At 37.6% G+C, this 16295-nt stretch overlaps 1 protein-coding gene across 1 annotated transcript in view; it reads left to right on the forward strand.

Moving 5' to 3' along the window:
* PCNX2 (pecanex 2) overlaps nucleotides 1-16295 on the forward strand; it is a 373081-nt gene that overhangs the window by 116450 nt on the left and 240336 nt on the right. Inside the window, exons 14-15 of the mRNA XM_044004215.1 lie at nucleotides 2441-2551; nucleotides 4294-4385. Coding sequence (XP_043860150.1) covers nucleotides 2441-2551; nucleotides 4294-4385 — 203 coding nt within the window. The remainder of the gene's footprint in view (nucleotides 1-2440; nucleotides 2552-4293; nucleotides 4386-16295) is intronic.

Consider the following 16295-nt stretch of genomic DNA (forward strand, 5'->3'; position numbering starts at 1 on the left):
AGATTAGGGTCATGTTGATTTTATAGTCAAAGAGATACATGCATTTTATAGGTCTAGATCTAGATATGGATGTAAGTAATTACTTGTAGGAAAGGAGATTTCTCCAATTCATTAAAAATATTTCCTAACTTAGGGTGGGAGTTCAATCCTATGTAGTCCTATTAGAAATATGTGTATAGTTAGCAGCTAGATGGCACAGTGGATGAAGCACCAGCCCTGGATTCAGAAGGACCTGAGTTCAAATCCAGACTCAGACACTTGACACTTACTAGCTGTGTGACCCTGGGCAAGTCACTTAACCCTCATTGCCCTGCCAAAAATCAAACAAAGAAAAAGAAATATGTGTATAGAAGGAAGGGAGATCATATTCCTAACCCTGTTAAATATTTTAACCATGATTACTTATTCTTTGTATCTGTCTCCCTTGCTATTCAAGTTTGTCAGTTTTGTGGGGTGTTGTGGTTTTTTTTCCCTAGACCTCTTTGCTTTATGAACCGCCCAGGAATTAAAGAAGGAGGTAATTGTCAGATAGGGCAGGCTGGAGAAACACACGGGGCATATCTAATTACATTGAATGAAATTAGTTTGGTTATTACTTTTGTATAATTGTAATCCTTCACAATGTTCAAATCCCAAACCTGTAAATATGATAACATGATTTTTTTATACTTAACAAAGAAAGAAATCAAGTTACCGATGTTTCCTTTATAAATATGGCTTGAAAAGAAATGGGAGCTCTACCAGAAGTTTCTTCATTTATAGTAATTATTAGGGAAAATGAAGATGGGGAAGAAGTGAGAGAAAATTGCAGACCTGCTCACTGGTATACTAACAAATAAATATCTGTTTCCAGGGAACATTGCCAACAACAGCAGGGACTTTTTTTTTTTCATTTTTTTACTTTTGAAAAAAAATAATACAAAATAATGCCTGTAATTTCAAGTACAATTTTCCAATAGCCCTACTAACATAATAACAGTCTGATTGCTTTTCTTTCACCAGAACTGCAACCTGACAGATGTGCTAGTCTCCGTTTGCCGTTCATTTCACCTCTACATTTTAAAAATAAAGACGATAGATTCTATCCTTTTAGATGTTCCCCAGAAGGTCTAGCTAGCTGCTGGTGCTACCAGTTTATAGATTAGACTGTTATCATAGTGTGTCATTAAATTCTATTTCCACACATCTGGCAAGATCATTTTTCCCACTGCAGAGTTGGTTTGTTACTGTCTCTTACTCATTTTCAGTCTTTTGATATCATTCTTCATTGTGTCCAAGTTCTTCTTACTTCATTTGTGTTGGCCTCCCTGTCTGATGTGCCAGACTACTTCTGTCTGTGTTTGTCTGAGCTGTTCTCAATATCCAGCTGTCCTTAATACTTCATACAAATGCAACCTTACCATAAACTTCCTTGCTTTCAGATGGAGAGACAGAAGGGATCTTACATGTTAAGTAATTCACCTCTTTTGTTGTACAGATGGGGAAACTGAAACTTAGATTAAGTGGCACGCCCAAGGCCAAACAGATAGGAAGTTAGTATTCCCATTTTAGAGATGAGAAAATGGAGGCCCAGAAAGATTAACTGACTTGCTGCTCATGGTTGGTCATATAGATAGGAAGTGTCAGAGCCAAGCCAGAGCTTATTTAATTTATATATAACAACATAAAATGGTATGTAACGAAGAAAGAATGGTTTCATGCCCCAGGCCAAAGATCCCTTGTTATATTTATTGTTACTAAGTTTAATTCAATAAACATGCACTATGAGAAATGAATTGGGACAGTTCCTTAGCATCTGTTGTAGTGGGATTTAACCTAGATCTAATTTCAGTCAGTGTACAGGGTTATGAAAAAGCATAAGAAAGCACCACTCCCACCTTTTCATTGCAGAAAATCAGCATAATCTCTCAGCATTCAACAGTGACTCTGAACCCTTCCCATCCACCCCCAACTTCCACAATAGCTTTGGTGTATGGAGAGAGAGTGCTGACTTATCTCAACAGAATGGACAATCAGGGTCCAAATAAGATTTCCATCAATTAATTACTTGTATTCAGAATTTCTGGTAGCAAATGGAAATTTATCCATTCTAAGCAGTGCTGCTACACTCACAGAGATAGACCTAAGGCCACAGCTCTTCTAAAAGGTACCTTAATCACTGTCGTGAAACCCACTTAAACAGAACCAACAAATGCATAGTGATAGTGATAGAGAAATGGCCATTCAATTTCCACAAGAAATACCTTGGCATTCTTTTTTCTCCCAAAGATTCTGTTGACAAAACATTTCAGTTAATAGGCTGAAATTTCAGTTTGTTTTTCCTTACAATATGAAAAGTTGCTTAATGCCTGGCACATAGTAGATGCTTAATAAATGTTTATTGATTGATTGATTAACTGAAATGCATCATAATGTTTTTTTCTTTTGTTTCATCTTTCAGTATTCTTATACTGCTTTCCTGCCATTTCTCTTCTTGGCCTCTTCCCTCAGATCAACACCTTTTGCATCTATCTCTTAGAACAAATTGACATGCTGCTTTTTGGTGGTTCTGGTAAGTCACATAGTGTTCCTTTCTGTTTAAGAGGAGAACCTGAGGTTCATAAGAATAAAATAAACTCTAAAACGTGGAGTGAGAGTTTGAGTGAGTTAGTTTTACTTTGTGGCCCCAAAAATGTTTTGTTTATGTTTACCTAGATCAAGGGTTCTTAATGTGGGTCAATGAACTTACATATATACTACATATATGTGTTTATGTATATAAGCATATACACATTTATATTTTGGGTAACTGCATTTCAGTGTAATTGATTTTCTTTGAAATCCCCTGTTTTAATTTTATACATTTAAAAGCCTTTTTCTGAGAAGGTGGTCCATAGATTTCACCATACTACCATAGAGGTCCAGGACACAAAAAAAGTGAAAATCCCCTGCTTTGCATGGATTAATCCAAAGTGGCTTACTCACTTTTGCTGCAGGATACCACCAGAGCATAAGTGAAGTGTAGACTTGTGTAAACTTTGAAAAACAATTGATATATCAACATTAACATGTTAGGTATTCCCATTGTATATGCCCAGAGGTGCCACATAGTCTAGTAGTTAGAGAGCTGACCTTGAATTGGGAAGATCTGAGTTCAAGTCTTTCACCTGACGCATACTAGTGGTATGGCACTGGACAAATCACTTAAGCTTTCTCAGCCTGTTTCTTTATCTTTAAAATAATGGGGTTTGACTCAATGGCTTTTAAGGTTCCTCCTAGTAGAAGCCTGGTCTTTGAGTCAAGAATACTTGGGTTTGGGGGAAGCTAGGTAGCACAGTGAATAAAACACCAGCCCTGGATTTAGGAGGACCTGAGTTCAAATCTGACCTCAGACATTTGACTAGCTGTGTGACCCTGGGCAAGTCACTTAACCCTCATTGCCCAACCAAAATGAAAAAAAAAAAGAATACTTGAGTTCAAGTCCTCCCTTAGTCATATATTAACTGTCAGATCATGGGCACTTTGACTCTCAGTGACCCAAGAAAATCTCTAAAGACAGGAAAAAGTATCTTGGATTTGAAGGCAAAGGCTCAAGGCTCAAATCTCACCTCTACCCATGTGCTCTTGGGCAAGACTCTTCACCTCCCTCTCCCTTTATCCCAATTTCCACATCTGCAAAATAAGGGGATGAAACTAGATAACTCTGAGGTCCCTTCCAGCTCTATAACTATGATTTTATGACCTCTAAGGTCCTTTCCAGCCTTAAATCAATGATAGCATGATTCTAAATTCCAGAGGAATTACCGGTATATGTTGGCAGAAGGAGCACCTCTGGGAGTCCCCACCACAGTTGTAGTATAACAATCAGTAGTTGCCTCTCTGACTCTTCTCTCATTCTACCATTTCTGGAGGCTTACTTTATAAATGCTGAGGACCTATCTTATTAATGCTGAACTTAGTATAGATGCCCAATAGGCTTAGCCTACTGCAACTGAGAGCTCCTGAGCTTGAAAGATCCTCCAGCCTTAACCTCCCCACTGGCTGTGACTACAGGCCTATGATTCCAAACTACCAAGCATGTTCATTTTTATAATGTTCCCTACCACCACTGAGTCAATGGATTAGACTGCTCCCTTTGTATTATGATTGCATCAGCCTAGGCTTGTCTTCCGCCCCACCCTCTGGCCACTGCCATTGTTTATCATTTTGATAGTTTCTATTGATCACCTCCACTTTCTCCTCTTCACAAGGTTAGCTATCATGGACAGGGGATTAGATTTCAGAAGGAGCTAACTGGCAATGTTTGTATTTCAGCTGCTGCTGGGACCCTCTCTGCAATCTATAGCATCTCCCGAAGTTTTGTAGTTGCCATTGTGCTGTACGCATTCTGTTTCACTGCTGTAAAGGTAAGTGTGAATGAGAAAGAATATATAGACTGAAAGAGATGCGCCTATTCGACTATTGTTCTTGTCTCCATATGAACTTTGGATTTTCCCTGGAGCATAACAGATTGCTTTTGGATGTTTGGCATATTAATGTTTCTTAAAAGACATGTGGGGAGCAGAATGGGGTAATGCTCTTCTGGAAGCCATGCTAGCTTTTTCTCTAACTAGCTGGGTGACCTTCACTTTTCCAAGTCAATCAGTTAGTAGCTTTGAACAATTCCAGTTTTCTCCAGCTTGTTCATTGTTGTTCAATTATTTTTAAGTCATGTGCAGCTCTCCGTAACCCTATGGGGAGGTTTTCTTGGCAAAGATACTGGAGATGTTTGCCATTTCCTTCATATGCATATACACATAGATGTATATGCATATATATATGTATGTGTAGGTATATGTGTGTGTGCGTGTGCGTGTGTGTGTATATATATATATATATATATATATATATATATATATGGATGTGTGTGACTGATATTCTGTGAGGAACTAGGTGACTCAGTGGATATAGCTATGTATAGGTATAGTAGTTGTATGTATATACACACATAATAGTACATATATATGCCTATGAACATATTTATATAAAAAAATGTTTTATACATGTGAATGTGTATAGGTATGTATATGTGTGTACTGTGTCCAAATACCTTTCAGAAATGTTCTAAAAGAGGGAAGGATAGTGGCCTTCCACTTAGAATGACACAGCCCTGTTCTCTTTGAGATTCATTTACTGTATGCATCCATTATCAGGCTGGTCTCATGTATATTCACTGCATTAATATTTGTTAGGGGAACATGTCATGTGTTTAAATGCTGTCATATAATCCAGTATGTGTCCATTTAGATTCGTACCCTCCTTTTGCAAGGCTTACGGAAATATTCCAGTTTTCTCGAGCTTTGCTAAAATGTTGCAGAACAACACCAACAAGCCCTGTTTTACACAAGATTGTGAAATAGCATTGAGAAATGGATAGAAAGCCAGTTTCAAAGTCAGAATGCCCTTGGTTCAGCTTCTGCCTCTGGCAACTGATGGCTGTGCAACCCTAGAAAAGTCAATTGAACCTCTCATTGTCTTGGCACCTCACTTCAAACTATGAGTTGTAGAATAGTAGCTGATCTGCATTGGTGGAGAGTGCCCTTACCAAGTAATGCCAGTTTCAGTTGTGGCTGACTCTTTGTGACACCATTTGGGGGTTTCTTGGCAAGGAAAGATACTAGTTTGCAATTTTCTTCTCCAGCTCATTATATAGATGAGGAAACTAAAGCAAACAGGGTTATGACTCACCCAGAGTCACACAGCTAGTATGTGTCTGAGGCTGGGTTTGTACTCAGGAAGATGAGTCTTCATGTCTTCAGGCCCGGTACTCTAATCACTGAGTTACTTAGCTTCCAATTTCTGATATTGATTCCATTAAAATATGGGCTTCTTGGGCAGCTAGGTGGCGCAGTGGATAAAGCACCGGCCCTGGATTCAGGAGTACCTGAGTTCAAATCCGGCCTCAGACACTTAACACTTACTAGCTGTGTGACCCTGGGCAAGTCACTTAACCCCAATTGCCTTACCGAAAAAAAAAAATGGGCTTCTTGAGAGCAGGGACCATATTTTTGCCTTTCTTTATATATCTTTAACACAGTCTCAGGTATAGTGTAAATGCTTAATAAATGCTTGCTGACTGGCAATATTCAAATCATAGGTTTAGACCAAAAAATAATCTATTTATTGTGACCTACGTGCATTTCTATTAGCAACATCGACATGCAAGAACTATTGACTTCATTGATGGTGTTGTTTGGTTTTACTTTGATTCTGAAGTTGCAAGTGATTCTATTCTATAAGATTTTTATGACATCTTCTATCCCTCTATTACAGAGTAACACTATGTTAGATATGGACGGTATGGACAGAGGATAGTAGGAGTATAGATTTAGAGCTAAAAAAGACCACCTAGTACAGCATCCTCATTTTGCAGATGAGAAAATTGAGGCCCAGGAAGGGAAAGCAGCTTGCCTGAGGTCACACATTTGGTAAATTAGAGGAAGAACTTGATGTTCTCTCACTATAGAGTTGGAGCTTTTTTTTCATTTCACTAGTTGGCTTCTGTATGTATGGGAAAAGCATAAAATGGTCCTTGCTTTCATTACAGTCTCACTGAAGAGACTGAACTTCCAGGCAAAAAATCATTAAAGAATCATTAAATACTACATATAGTAAGGTGCCTAATGCAATGTAATAAAGTGCCCCAAATAGATGGGCCGCATTGTAGCCCAGTGGATGAGTTCTGGCTTTTATGTAAGTAGATTAAGGCACTTCTCTTTTTTATTTACCTTAGCTTCGTCATCTGTAAAATAGAGGCCGTTTTCATCTCCCAGTGTTCCCAAAAGGTTTAATTGAATGTGTGTGAAGTGTTTGAGTTCCTCAGAGAGAAGGGCTCTCTAAATGCAAGGTATAATCATGAAGACTAGGGTTATTACCAGGTATTTTTAATTCTATTCAATTGTCCTCTAATGAAGCCCTTCAGCATTTCCATTAAATAGCTGGAATGTCAGTAGATTACAAACTCAGCTATAGTTGGCACTGTGAAAAGCCTGGCCTACACTAACCACCTTTGGCTGGTGCCTAGGTATGCTATGTATAGGGAGGGTGGACAGGGACAAGGATAGATTTCCCAAAGACACAGAAATTCCAGTAAGAGAGGTGAGATTGGTGGGAAACAGGATATCTAGGCCTTAATCTTAGGATCAAAAGGGGAAAAAATGTACAGAAGAGGCTATCACACAAAGTGCAACCATGAATATCTTCAAGTTTTCTTTCTGTCTTTGACTTCTTTGGGGATATACCCACTAGTGGTATCACTAGATCAAATTGTACATGGAATTTAGTGAATTTGCTCATTCCAAATTGTTTACCATAATGGTGAGGCAAGTATATAACTTTACTATTAGTGCTTTAATGTGTCTTTCTACGAACAGTATTTTTCATTTCTATTTTTTAACATTTTGGTACTTTGGAGAGTGTGAGGTAAAACTCGAAAATCGTGTAAATTTCCATTTCTCTTATTATTACTTGCTTGAAGCAATCCTCATATTATTATTAACTGTTATATTTCTTTAGAACGCAAGTTGAAATCATACTTATCTAGATCAATATGACTGGAATATGGGGTGGGTCACATGACATAACTTTGGAAATATAGGTCAGATTATGAAGGGTTTTAAATGCCAAACAGAGGAGTGTGTATTTTATCTTGTGCATAATAGGAAGTTACTTAGATCTGCTGAGCAGGAGAATGACATGGTCAGAGGTATGTCTTAGGGATATTAAATTGGAAGTTGTGAGGAGGAGGGATTGGTGAGGAAAGAAACTAGCAGCTGAGGGACCAATTAAGAAACTATTCAATTGTTTCAGATGAGAAGTAAGGAGGTCCTAGATTACAGTAGTGGCTACAAGAGCAGAGAAGGGGATAAACATGAGATTGTGGATTTAGTATAGACAAGACTTGACAATTGATTGGATATGGTAGTTGAGGGAGAGGGAAGAGTTGAAAATGATTTTGAAGTTTTGAAGCAGGGTATGCTTGTAGTGCCATTGATACAAATAAGAAAGTTAGGTGGAGGGATAGGTTTAAGGAGAAAGGTGTGTTCCATTTTGGGCAAATTGATTTGTAGATGACTATAGGACAGACAATTGGATATGTCTAGCACGCCATCAAATGGTAAACAAGTATTTATTAAGCACCTGCATACATGTGCTTACAAAACAAAGAGGATATAGAAAACCAGGCAGAGAAGAACTGGAAAGTAATTGGGGGTGGGGCAGGTGAAGAGTTGTTCGGTACCTAGGGGCAAGGCCGGTGGCAAAGGAGTAGAAAAGTCCAAAGAGCCCAGAAAAAGAAAATGTTTTGCCTAAGGTCACACTTAGGTCAGAGTGAAGATAAAAACCTACATCCATAGGCTTCAAATCTAGCTTTCTTTCCACTGTATGATGATTCCTCTCATTATCTGTTATGAAAATATCTTGATGAATTACTCTTAAATGTGTTATATATTTTGTGTTTATTTTGATGGGAATTTATCATTTCCTCCTGCTTTCATAAGGTTATAGATTTACAACTATAAGGAATCTTAGAAACTATCCCATTTGACTCCCTCATTTTACAGATGAGGAAACAGGCCAAGAAGTTGTGTTTTGCCCAATGTCAGACCACTAGTGAGTATGTGAGGTAAAATTTGAACTCAGCTTATCTTGACTAAGCCCAGTGCTCTCTGTTAGTGCTGTGTAGAAATTAGACCCAGTGATCTGCACTGGGAACCTAAACAAAAGAACAATAGCACCACTAGAAAGTCAAGGATCCATCCATCCATACACACATATACACACACACATACATACATACACCCATACACGCATGCATGCATAAATGCATATGCATGCATGAATCCTTGACTTGCATGCTTATGTATGTCTGTGCAAATGCACACTTAGGTATGTATGTAGGTATGCATGCAGATAAATAGATACATACTCTATAATACATGAAAACTCACAATACATGTATATACATCTATAGATACAGATATATACATATACATATGTATATATATATGTGTGTGAATAATCTTTATAACGCATGCACTCACACACATATAAATAATTTCTGGCTAAAAATACAAATCAGACAGCAAGAAACATAAGGAGAAAAACAAAAGCAAATAAAAGAAGAAAAAGAACACTAATCAATCTGCTAGTTTTTCTGATCAAAAAAGGTCCTGACAGCTGGTGGTGATGATGAAAATGTGCTGCCAAATGTCATGAGATAACTCTGATTGCTGAATTTTTTTTGTCATCAAGAGACAATCAGCTGTCACCCAGAGCAGAAGGAGAGAGGAAGAAACAGGAGAGAATAATAACACTGAAAGTATTGTACAATTAGATAAATGCTTTTCACCACTCAGGCTTGTGGCCTAAACTGATAATGGAGCTGATTTCAGCAAAAATAAGATAAAATAAAATAGTTCTACCTGGTGGCCAGATTCAACAAGTATTTATTAAGCACCCATGGTTTGTAGAGCACAGTTCTATGTGCTAGAGAGCATAACCAATTGAGATCATTTAGTCCTTCCCCTTAGGAAGCTTACAACCTAGTACATGGATAAGAAATATACCCAGAAAAACCAGAATCCACTATAACAAACACAGGATAATTGAGAGGTATGAACCAGTGCTATGTGAGAGCTGAAATGGAAATTTGTTAATAGCAATCATGAAAATCTTCAAAGAGAAGGTGCCATCTGAATTGGGATTCCAAGTGTAATTTGTGTAGGAATGTGTGTGCCCATGTAACGTGTATGTCCACATGAGTTGTTGAGAAAGGACTCATCAGAGTCTTTGATAGATAAGTATGGACCACCCACAGAAAAATGCCTAGGGTGGGGGCAGGCAAGTCCATGAACACTTCCAGGCTCAGCATTCTCTTAGGGGGCTAGAATTACATCTACCTGTACCCCTAAATATTGTTGATCTAGGGATATAATAGCTTAAAAATGCTTCTCTGATTAATCTTGAAGGGGGGAGGATATCCCAGAGCTTACAAACAGAGGTTTAACTCCACATCAAATGCTAGTTATACCAAAGACCATCACAAATAACAAATAGTGAACAAACTCATTTATATAAATAGGTAGCAAACAGTAATAAGAGAAGTTATATCAATTATATCACAAAATAAGCAGAGTAAATGAGTTCTTTTAAAAAATAGCAAGATGAGATCTCAGTTGTAGAAATGCAAAAACTACTAAAGTGAATTAGTCTTTTTATAAAATCTTATAGTCTGTTACAAAAACATAAAAAATCCAAATAATTAAGAACTAGATAATGCTAATAATTGCAGTGTTATGAAATATTCAAGGATGTTGTTGTTGTTTTGTCCTTTGTTCTCAAAGAGAACCATGACATCAGGGTGATGTCATGACTGGCAGATAATTGGAATTAAGTGAAAGAGGGCTGTGCACGGTCACCAACCTCACTCTCTTCTCCAGGGCCATCTGGGTCTAGTGGCAAGATATATATCAGGAGGGGCAGCCAGGTGGTACAGTGGATAGAGCATCAGCCCTGGAGTCAGGAGGACCTGAATTCAAATCCGGCCTCAGACACTTGACACTTACTAGCTGTGTGACCCTGGGCAAGTCACTTAATCCCAATTGCCTCACCAAAAAAAAAAAAAAAAAGATATATATTAGGATAACTAAAGATGGCCCCAGATTTTTAAGACAATTGGGTTTAAGAGACTTGTTCAGAGTCACCGAGCTAGTAAGTGTCTGAGGTGAGATTTGAACTCACACCACACCACCTAGCTGTCCCAGTCAAGGATGTAGAATGTAATATCAGGAATGCATTTCTAAGTTTAAGATTATTTATATATAATGAAATGGTGAATATAAGAATATAAGCTATGTTATGTTAGAAGAAATGTTAGAAACCTTTGGGTGAGAAAGAAAGAAGGATGCCCAAGAGATGAACTTACATTCAGTACATTAAAGCCTTAAGAAAACTTAGCTCTGTGTGTGTGTGTGTGTGTGTGTTTAAAAATACTAAGACATTTCTTTTAAAAATATTCCTTCACTTAGATCACTCTTGTTTTCACACAGTAGTCTAAATATGGAGAAGCAAGTAGTTTTTGTAGATAAGCAATCTTACTCATGGGTTAAGCCCATATGTTTTTGTTTTTGTTTTTTGCGGGGCAATGAGGGTTAAGTGACTTGCCCAGGGTCATACAGCCAGTAGGTGTCAAGTGTCTGAGGCCGGATTTGAACTTAGGTCCTCCTGAATCCAGGTCCGGTGCTTTATTCACTGTGCCTCCTACCTACCCTGAGCCCATAGGTTCTTGATGCTAACAAAAGGTAGCAAGATGGACAGACTACTACTTGTGAATTCTCTATATAAGAAGTCATTCTTTCTGCTTACATTGAAAATTATACCTAATTTGAATTTTGATGGGAATTTTCTCCTTCTGTTTTTAAGCAGGTAATCCAAAGTAAACAGAAAGATCATTTTACTTGTTCTATCTTGTCTCTATGCCAGAAGGGTAGTAGGATGCTGAGCACTGAGAGCATTATCCATGAAGTTCTGAATCTTATGTCTTAAAATGGTGATATATTAAGAAAACATCCAGATTGATTGGGGGGGGGGTGCGGGGCAGTGAGGGTTAAATGACTTTCCCAGAGTTACATAGCTAGTAAGTGTCAAGTGTCTGAGGCTGGTTTTGAATTCAGGTCTTCCTGAATTCGGGGCTGGTGCTTTATCCACTGTGCCACCTAGCTGTCCCCAGATTGATTTTGTCTCTCTCTCTCTTTTTTTTTGGGGGGGGTGAGGCAGTTGGGGTTAAGTGACTTTCCCAGGGTCACACAGCTAGTAATTGTTAAGTGTCTGAGGCCACATTTGAACTCAGGTCCTCCTGACTCCAGGGCCATTGCTCTATCCACTGCGCCACCTAGCTGTCCCCCAGATTGATTTTTGAAGTAGATTTGAAATGAGAATAGGGAGGAATAAGTAGTAAAGAAGAAAAATTTTTAACAAACATTGATCAGGTACTGAATGAAGTGGTACAAATGAGACTTATAAATGTAAATGACTAAGAGGTATGATCTAGTGTAGTTGTTTTAAGAATCTGAGTCAGAACTTGGGTGATTTGTTATTGTTGTTGCTGTCCTAGATCTTGGCTTCTCTTTGACCATTTTTTTTTTTTTTTAGTGAGGCAATAGGGGTTAAGTGACTTGCCTGAGGTCACACAGCTAGTAAGTGTTAAGTGTCTGAGGCCAAATTTAAACTCAGGTCCTCCTGACTCCAGGACCGGTGCTCTATCCACTGTGCCACCTAGCTGCTCCAACCATCTTTTTTTAAGATAGTATTTAACTGGTCTTTTATCAATGTAAATTTTAATCAAATTTCATCAAATTTCTAAAGTGATTTGATGGTTAGAGGGTATTCTATAATTGCTGAATGTTATTAGTGTACAACTGTTTTTGCAACAGTAGTCATTTTGAGAGACAAAAATCAATATTTGTTTTTTCTTTTATTCTATTAAAACTAAAGGTTACAGGGAAGCTAGGTGGCACAGTGGATAGAGCACTGGCCCTGGAGTCAGGAGTACCTGAATTCAAATCCAGCCGCAGACACTTAACATTTACTAGCTGTGTGACCCTGGGCAAGTCACTTAACCCCAATTGCCTCACTAAAAAAAACAAACAAAAAACAAAACAAAACAAAACAAAACCTAAAGGTTATGGTCATCGTGAATATCAGTGGTCAGTTAGTAAACAAGTATTTAAGCATTTACTATGTGCTAGGTGCTGTTCTAAGTGTTAGAAATATAAATAAAAGCAAGAAGAAAGACAGTCCCTGGCCCTATAGAGGTTACATTCTAATGGGGTAAGACAACACATAAAAGGAAACTTTAGAAAGGGGCAGGTGGGGAAGGGAAGAAAAGTACCTAGGTGTCACAGCTTAGTAGAGAAAGTCAGGAGTGCAAGTTTGGAAAGGAAGAAGTGGTAAGCCTGGATGCTCTCCTTAGTGGAGATTCTGGAAGGAGTCATAACATCAGAGGTAGGGAACACTGGTTTAAAGGGTACATCAGAAGGGTGAATTCCAGGGCCGAAGTGATAGATAAAGAGGAGGCTGGAGCATGATGGAGAAAGAAATCTGGAATGCAGCCCAGTAAGAAAGGAATTTTTAAAATTGAAATTAAAAGGGATAATCATCATGAATATTCTATGGAAACAGGAATACTTTTATTTAAAAATATGTATATACAATATGATGAATCAAATGGAAAAACCTGTACTAAAACACCAGGGCTTCTCTGCAGATTCCACAGGATCCAGAACAAGATGAAGCTCAGATACCTTCTAGGCCAACCCTTTCATTTAGTAGAACAGGAAAGGATGGCACAGGGAGATTATGACTTGTCCAAGGTCAGGTAGTAATTGTCAAAGGCGAGATCTGAATCCAGATCCCCTAGCTTGATACAGTACTTTGTACCATGATATCTACCCCCTTTTTGGTTTTTGTTTTCCTGCTGCAATATTTTTTGAAAAATCCTGAACCCTTTTAAAACCTATTGTTCTCAACAGGACCATATTCTGTTTGCTTAATTAGTGCTTATATATATATGAATATATATTCATATATATATATATATATATGAATCGCTATTACTTTGGATAAAGCTTGACAAATTACCTGTCACCGTGTAAACTATTTATCTTCCCCCACATCTAACTGATGGTCATTACCACTCTTAAGGAGTTTCACAAGTTGTCTTCATAACACTAATAATACTATTGGTAAAAATATAATGATAATATGATAAATTATTCTTGATGGAGACATCAATGCATCTGTAGCCTAAATTAAAGTGGTCCAGCCTTTTCCAGAGTAGCTAAATAAATGTTCAACAAGGCTCCCCACTCCCACCCCTATAGTATGCTGGTAGTTATTAAACCCTGACTATGTGTCCATTACTAGTAAGGCATAGTGAATAGAATGCTGGACTTAGAGTCAAGTAAACTGAGTTCGAATCCTACCTCAGCCATTTACTAGCTATATGACCACAGGCAAGTCACTTAATTTCTCTAAGACTCAGTTTCTCTATCTATAAAATGGAGATAATCATACAGGTTTATTATAAAGCTCAAATATAGGGTTAGGAATTGCAAGGCAGAGGAAGAGGTGAAATGACAATAAATTGTGATCAGTTACAGTAAATTCAGAGCTTTATAAACATAGAAGGAGAACACTTGTGGGTGATAGCAAGATCAAAGTCATGAACATCTCTGTGTAGTTCTTGGTAGGATGGAGTATAGGTCATGGAAAATGTGCAAATTGAATAACTAGAAAGTTGAGTTGCTTGAAGGAGTAAGAACATATGCACAATACATACATATACACACATATACATGTATATATGTGGATACATAAGCACATGTGTATATATACATATACCTTTACATACATACATACACACATGTGTGTGTATACCCACAAACACACACACACACATATATATATTAGGAAGGCAAAGTTTGGAGAGAAAAGAAATATTATGAGTCAGTCACTGAATATATGGAGGAAAAAAGGGAATAGGTTTTGAAGAGCTTCTGATTCCAAACAGAAAAGTAATTCCTAGACCTAAATTCTATTACATGGTAAGCATATTAGACTGTAACCTATGCTTTAGAAAAATCAACTGAGTGGAGGATGAGTTATAGTGGGAAGAGACTTGGATCATTGAAATTGGTTAAAAGACTATTGCAATCATTCAGGCAAGAGGTGATTAAGAAATAGATTAGGGTAGTGGATGACATAGGAGCAAGTACACAATTACTGTGTAGTCCACATAACAACCTCACAATGCTGAAGTATTTCATGCTGTGCAATATGCTTTTCTCACAATAAATTTATGAGATGGATAGTGAAAATATTATTGTCCTCATTTTCTATATGAGGAACTAAGACACAGAACAGTGGGATAATTTGTCCAGATTCTTCTGAATCCTAAATCTGCTGGTCTTTCCACTACACCAGCTTAAGATAATGTAGTCCAGAGATGCTTAACATCTCTTTATAAAGTACAGATTGGGGGCTGTATTTCCACATGAGATCAGAACAATCTGTCCTTTTTTCTGCTCTTTTTTCAAGCACAGAAAATTTCTTAATGGACTCTCAGATTGATTTCTCTTTCAAATACAGCATGTATTAAGTTCCTTGAACTTCGTAAGAATGGCTAGCAAATTGGCAGGGTTTTTGTGGGGAAGGGGGATAAAAGATTCTCTTTAGCCTAATGCACCCAAACCGAGAGCTATGATCTCCCTTCATACTTAATGATGCACTTATTATGCCTTTACTGCTTATGCTTTGATTGGCTGCTTGGTTTTCAACTGCCTTAGGATGGTGGGCTCTGCTGAGCTATCACAACACGTCCTACACCTTACCTAAGAGATTTCTCTGGCCTGCCTGGGTATCTTTATTCACCACCATTGTTTGTTATTGGTTGCCGAAAATAGCTTTATAGGTTAATAAACTTAGAACCAGACTGAAGGGTTGTGAGTTAATTTTGCTTTCCAGAATGTTAATTAGTAAAAGCAAATTAGTTGTCAATTAATTTCATGTGCCCTTTTTTCCTTCTTCCACATTTGTAGTGGAATAGGAAAATAGAATTCCTGATTGACTTGTGTATTGGACAGTGATATATGGAAATAACTGGCATATTTGCCCCCCTGGAGGGAGATTTAGTAAGTAATTAGTTGTACTTTCTTTGTGCCTGAGTGAATTATGTTTTCTATGAGATTAAGTATATGAAACACGCTTCAGACTTTAAAGTAGTTTTAGCTATCATTCTTATCTATTGAGATTACATTTTAAATCATTCTTATTGTAATTTGACATTGTTAAGTTTTATTAGGAGGAAGTTATATTGCATCAAGGAGAGGAAATTTCGATGTGGAAACGACCTTGACCAATTTGGATTATAACCCACATTACTTAAATCCTAGGCATTTGCTTGGGGCACATAGAGATTGAGTCACTAGTCAGAAATCACACCATTCATATCAAAGGTGGACTTGAATCCGGTGTTCTTCAGTCTATTCACTATCATGTGCCTTATTATTATTATTATTAAGCTTTATTAACAGTTATTTATGGGAAGCCTTCCCTGTACTTAATACTATATTGCTAGTTTAAAATCAGAGTAAGAAAATAAGGCAAACAAACTGCTCTCATATAACTAGAAATTGCCAGAGTTAGAAGACAACAGAAATCTTGATCTTCATGCTTTCATTTGGGCAATGAGGAAACTGAAACCCAGAAAGGTTACTTGT

The sequence above is a fragment of the Dromiciops gliroides genome, chromosome 4 (assembly GCF_019393635.1).
Source record: "Dromiciops gliroides isolate mDroGli1 chromosome 4, mDroGli1.pri, whole genome shotgun sequence".
In the NCBI taxonomy this organism is placed as follows: Eukaryota; Metazoa; Chordata; class Mammalia; order Microbiotheria; family Microbiotheriidae; genus Dromiciops; species Dromiciops gliroides.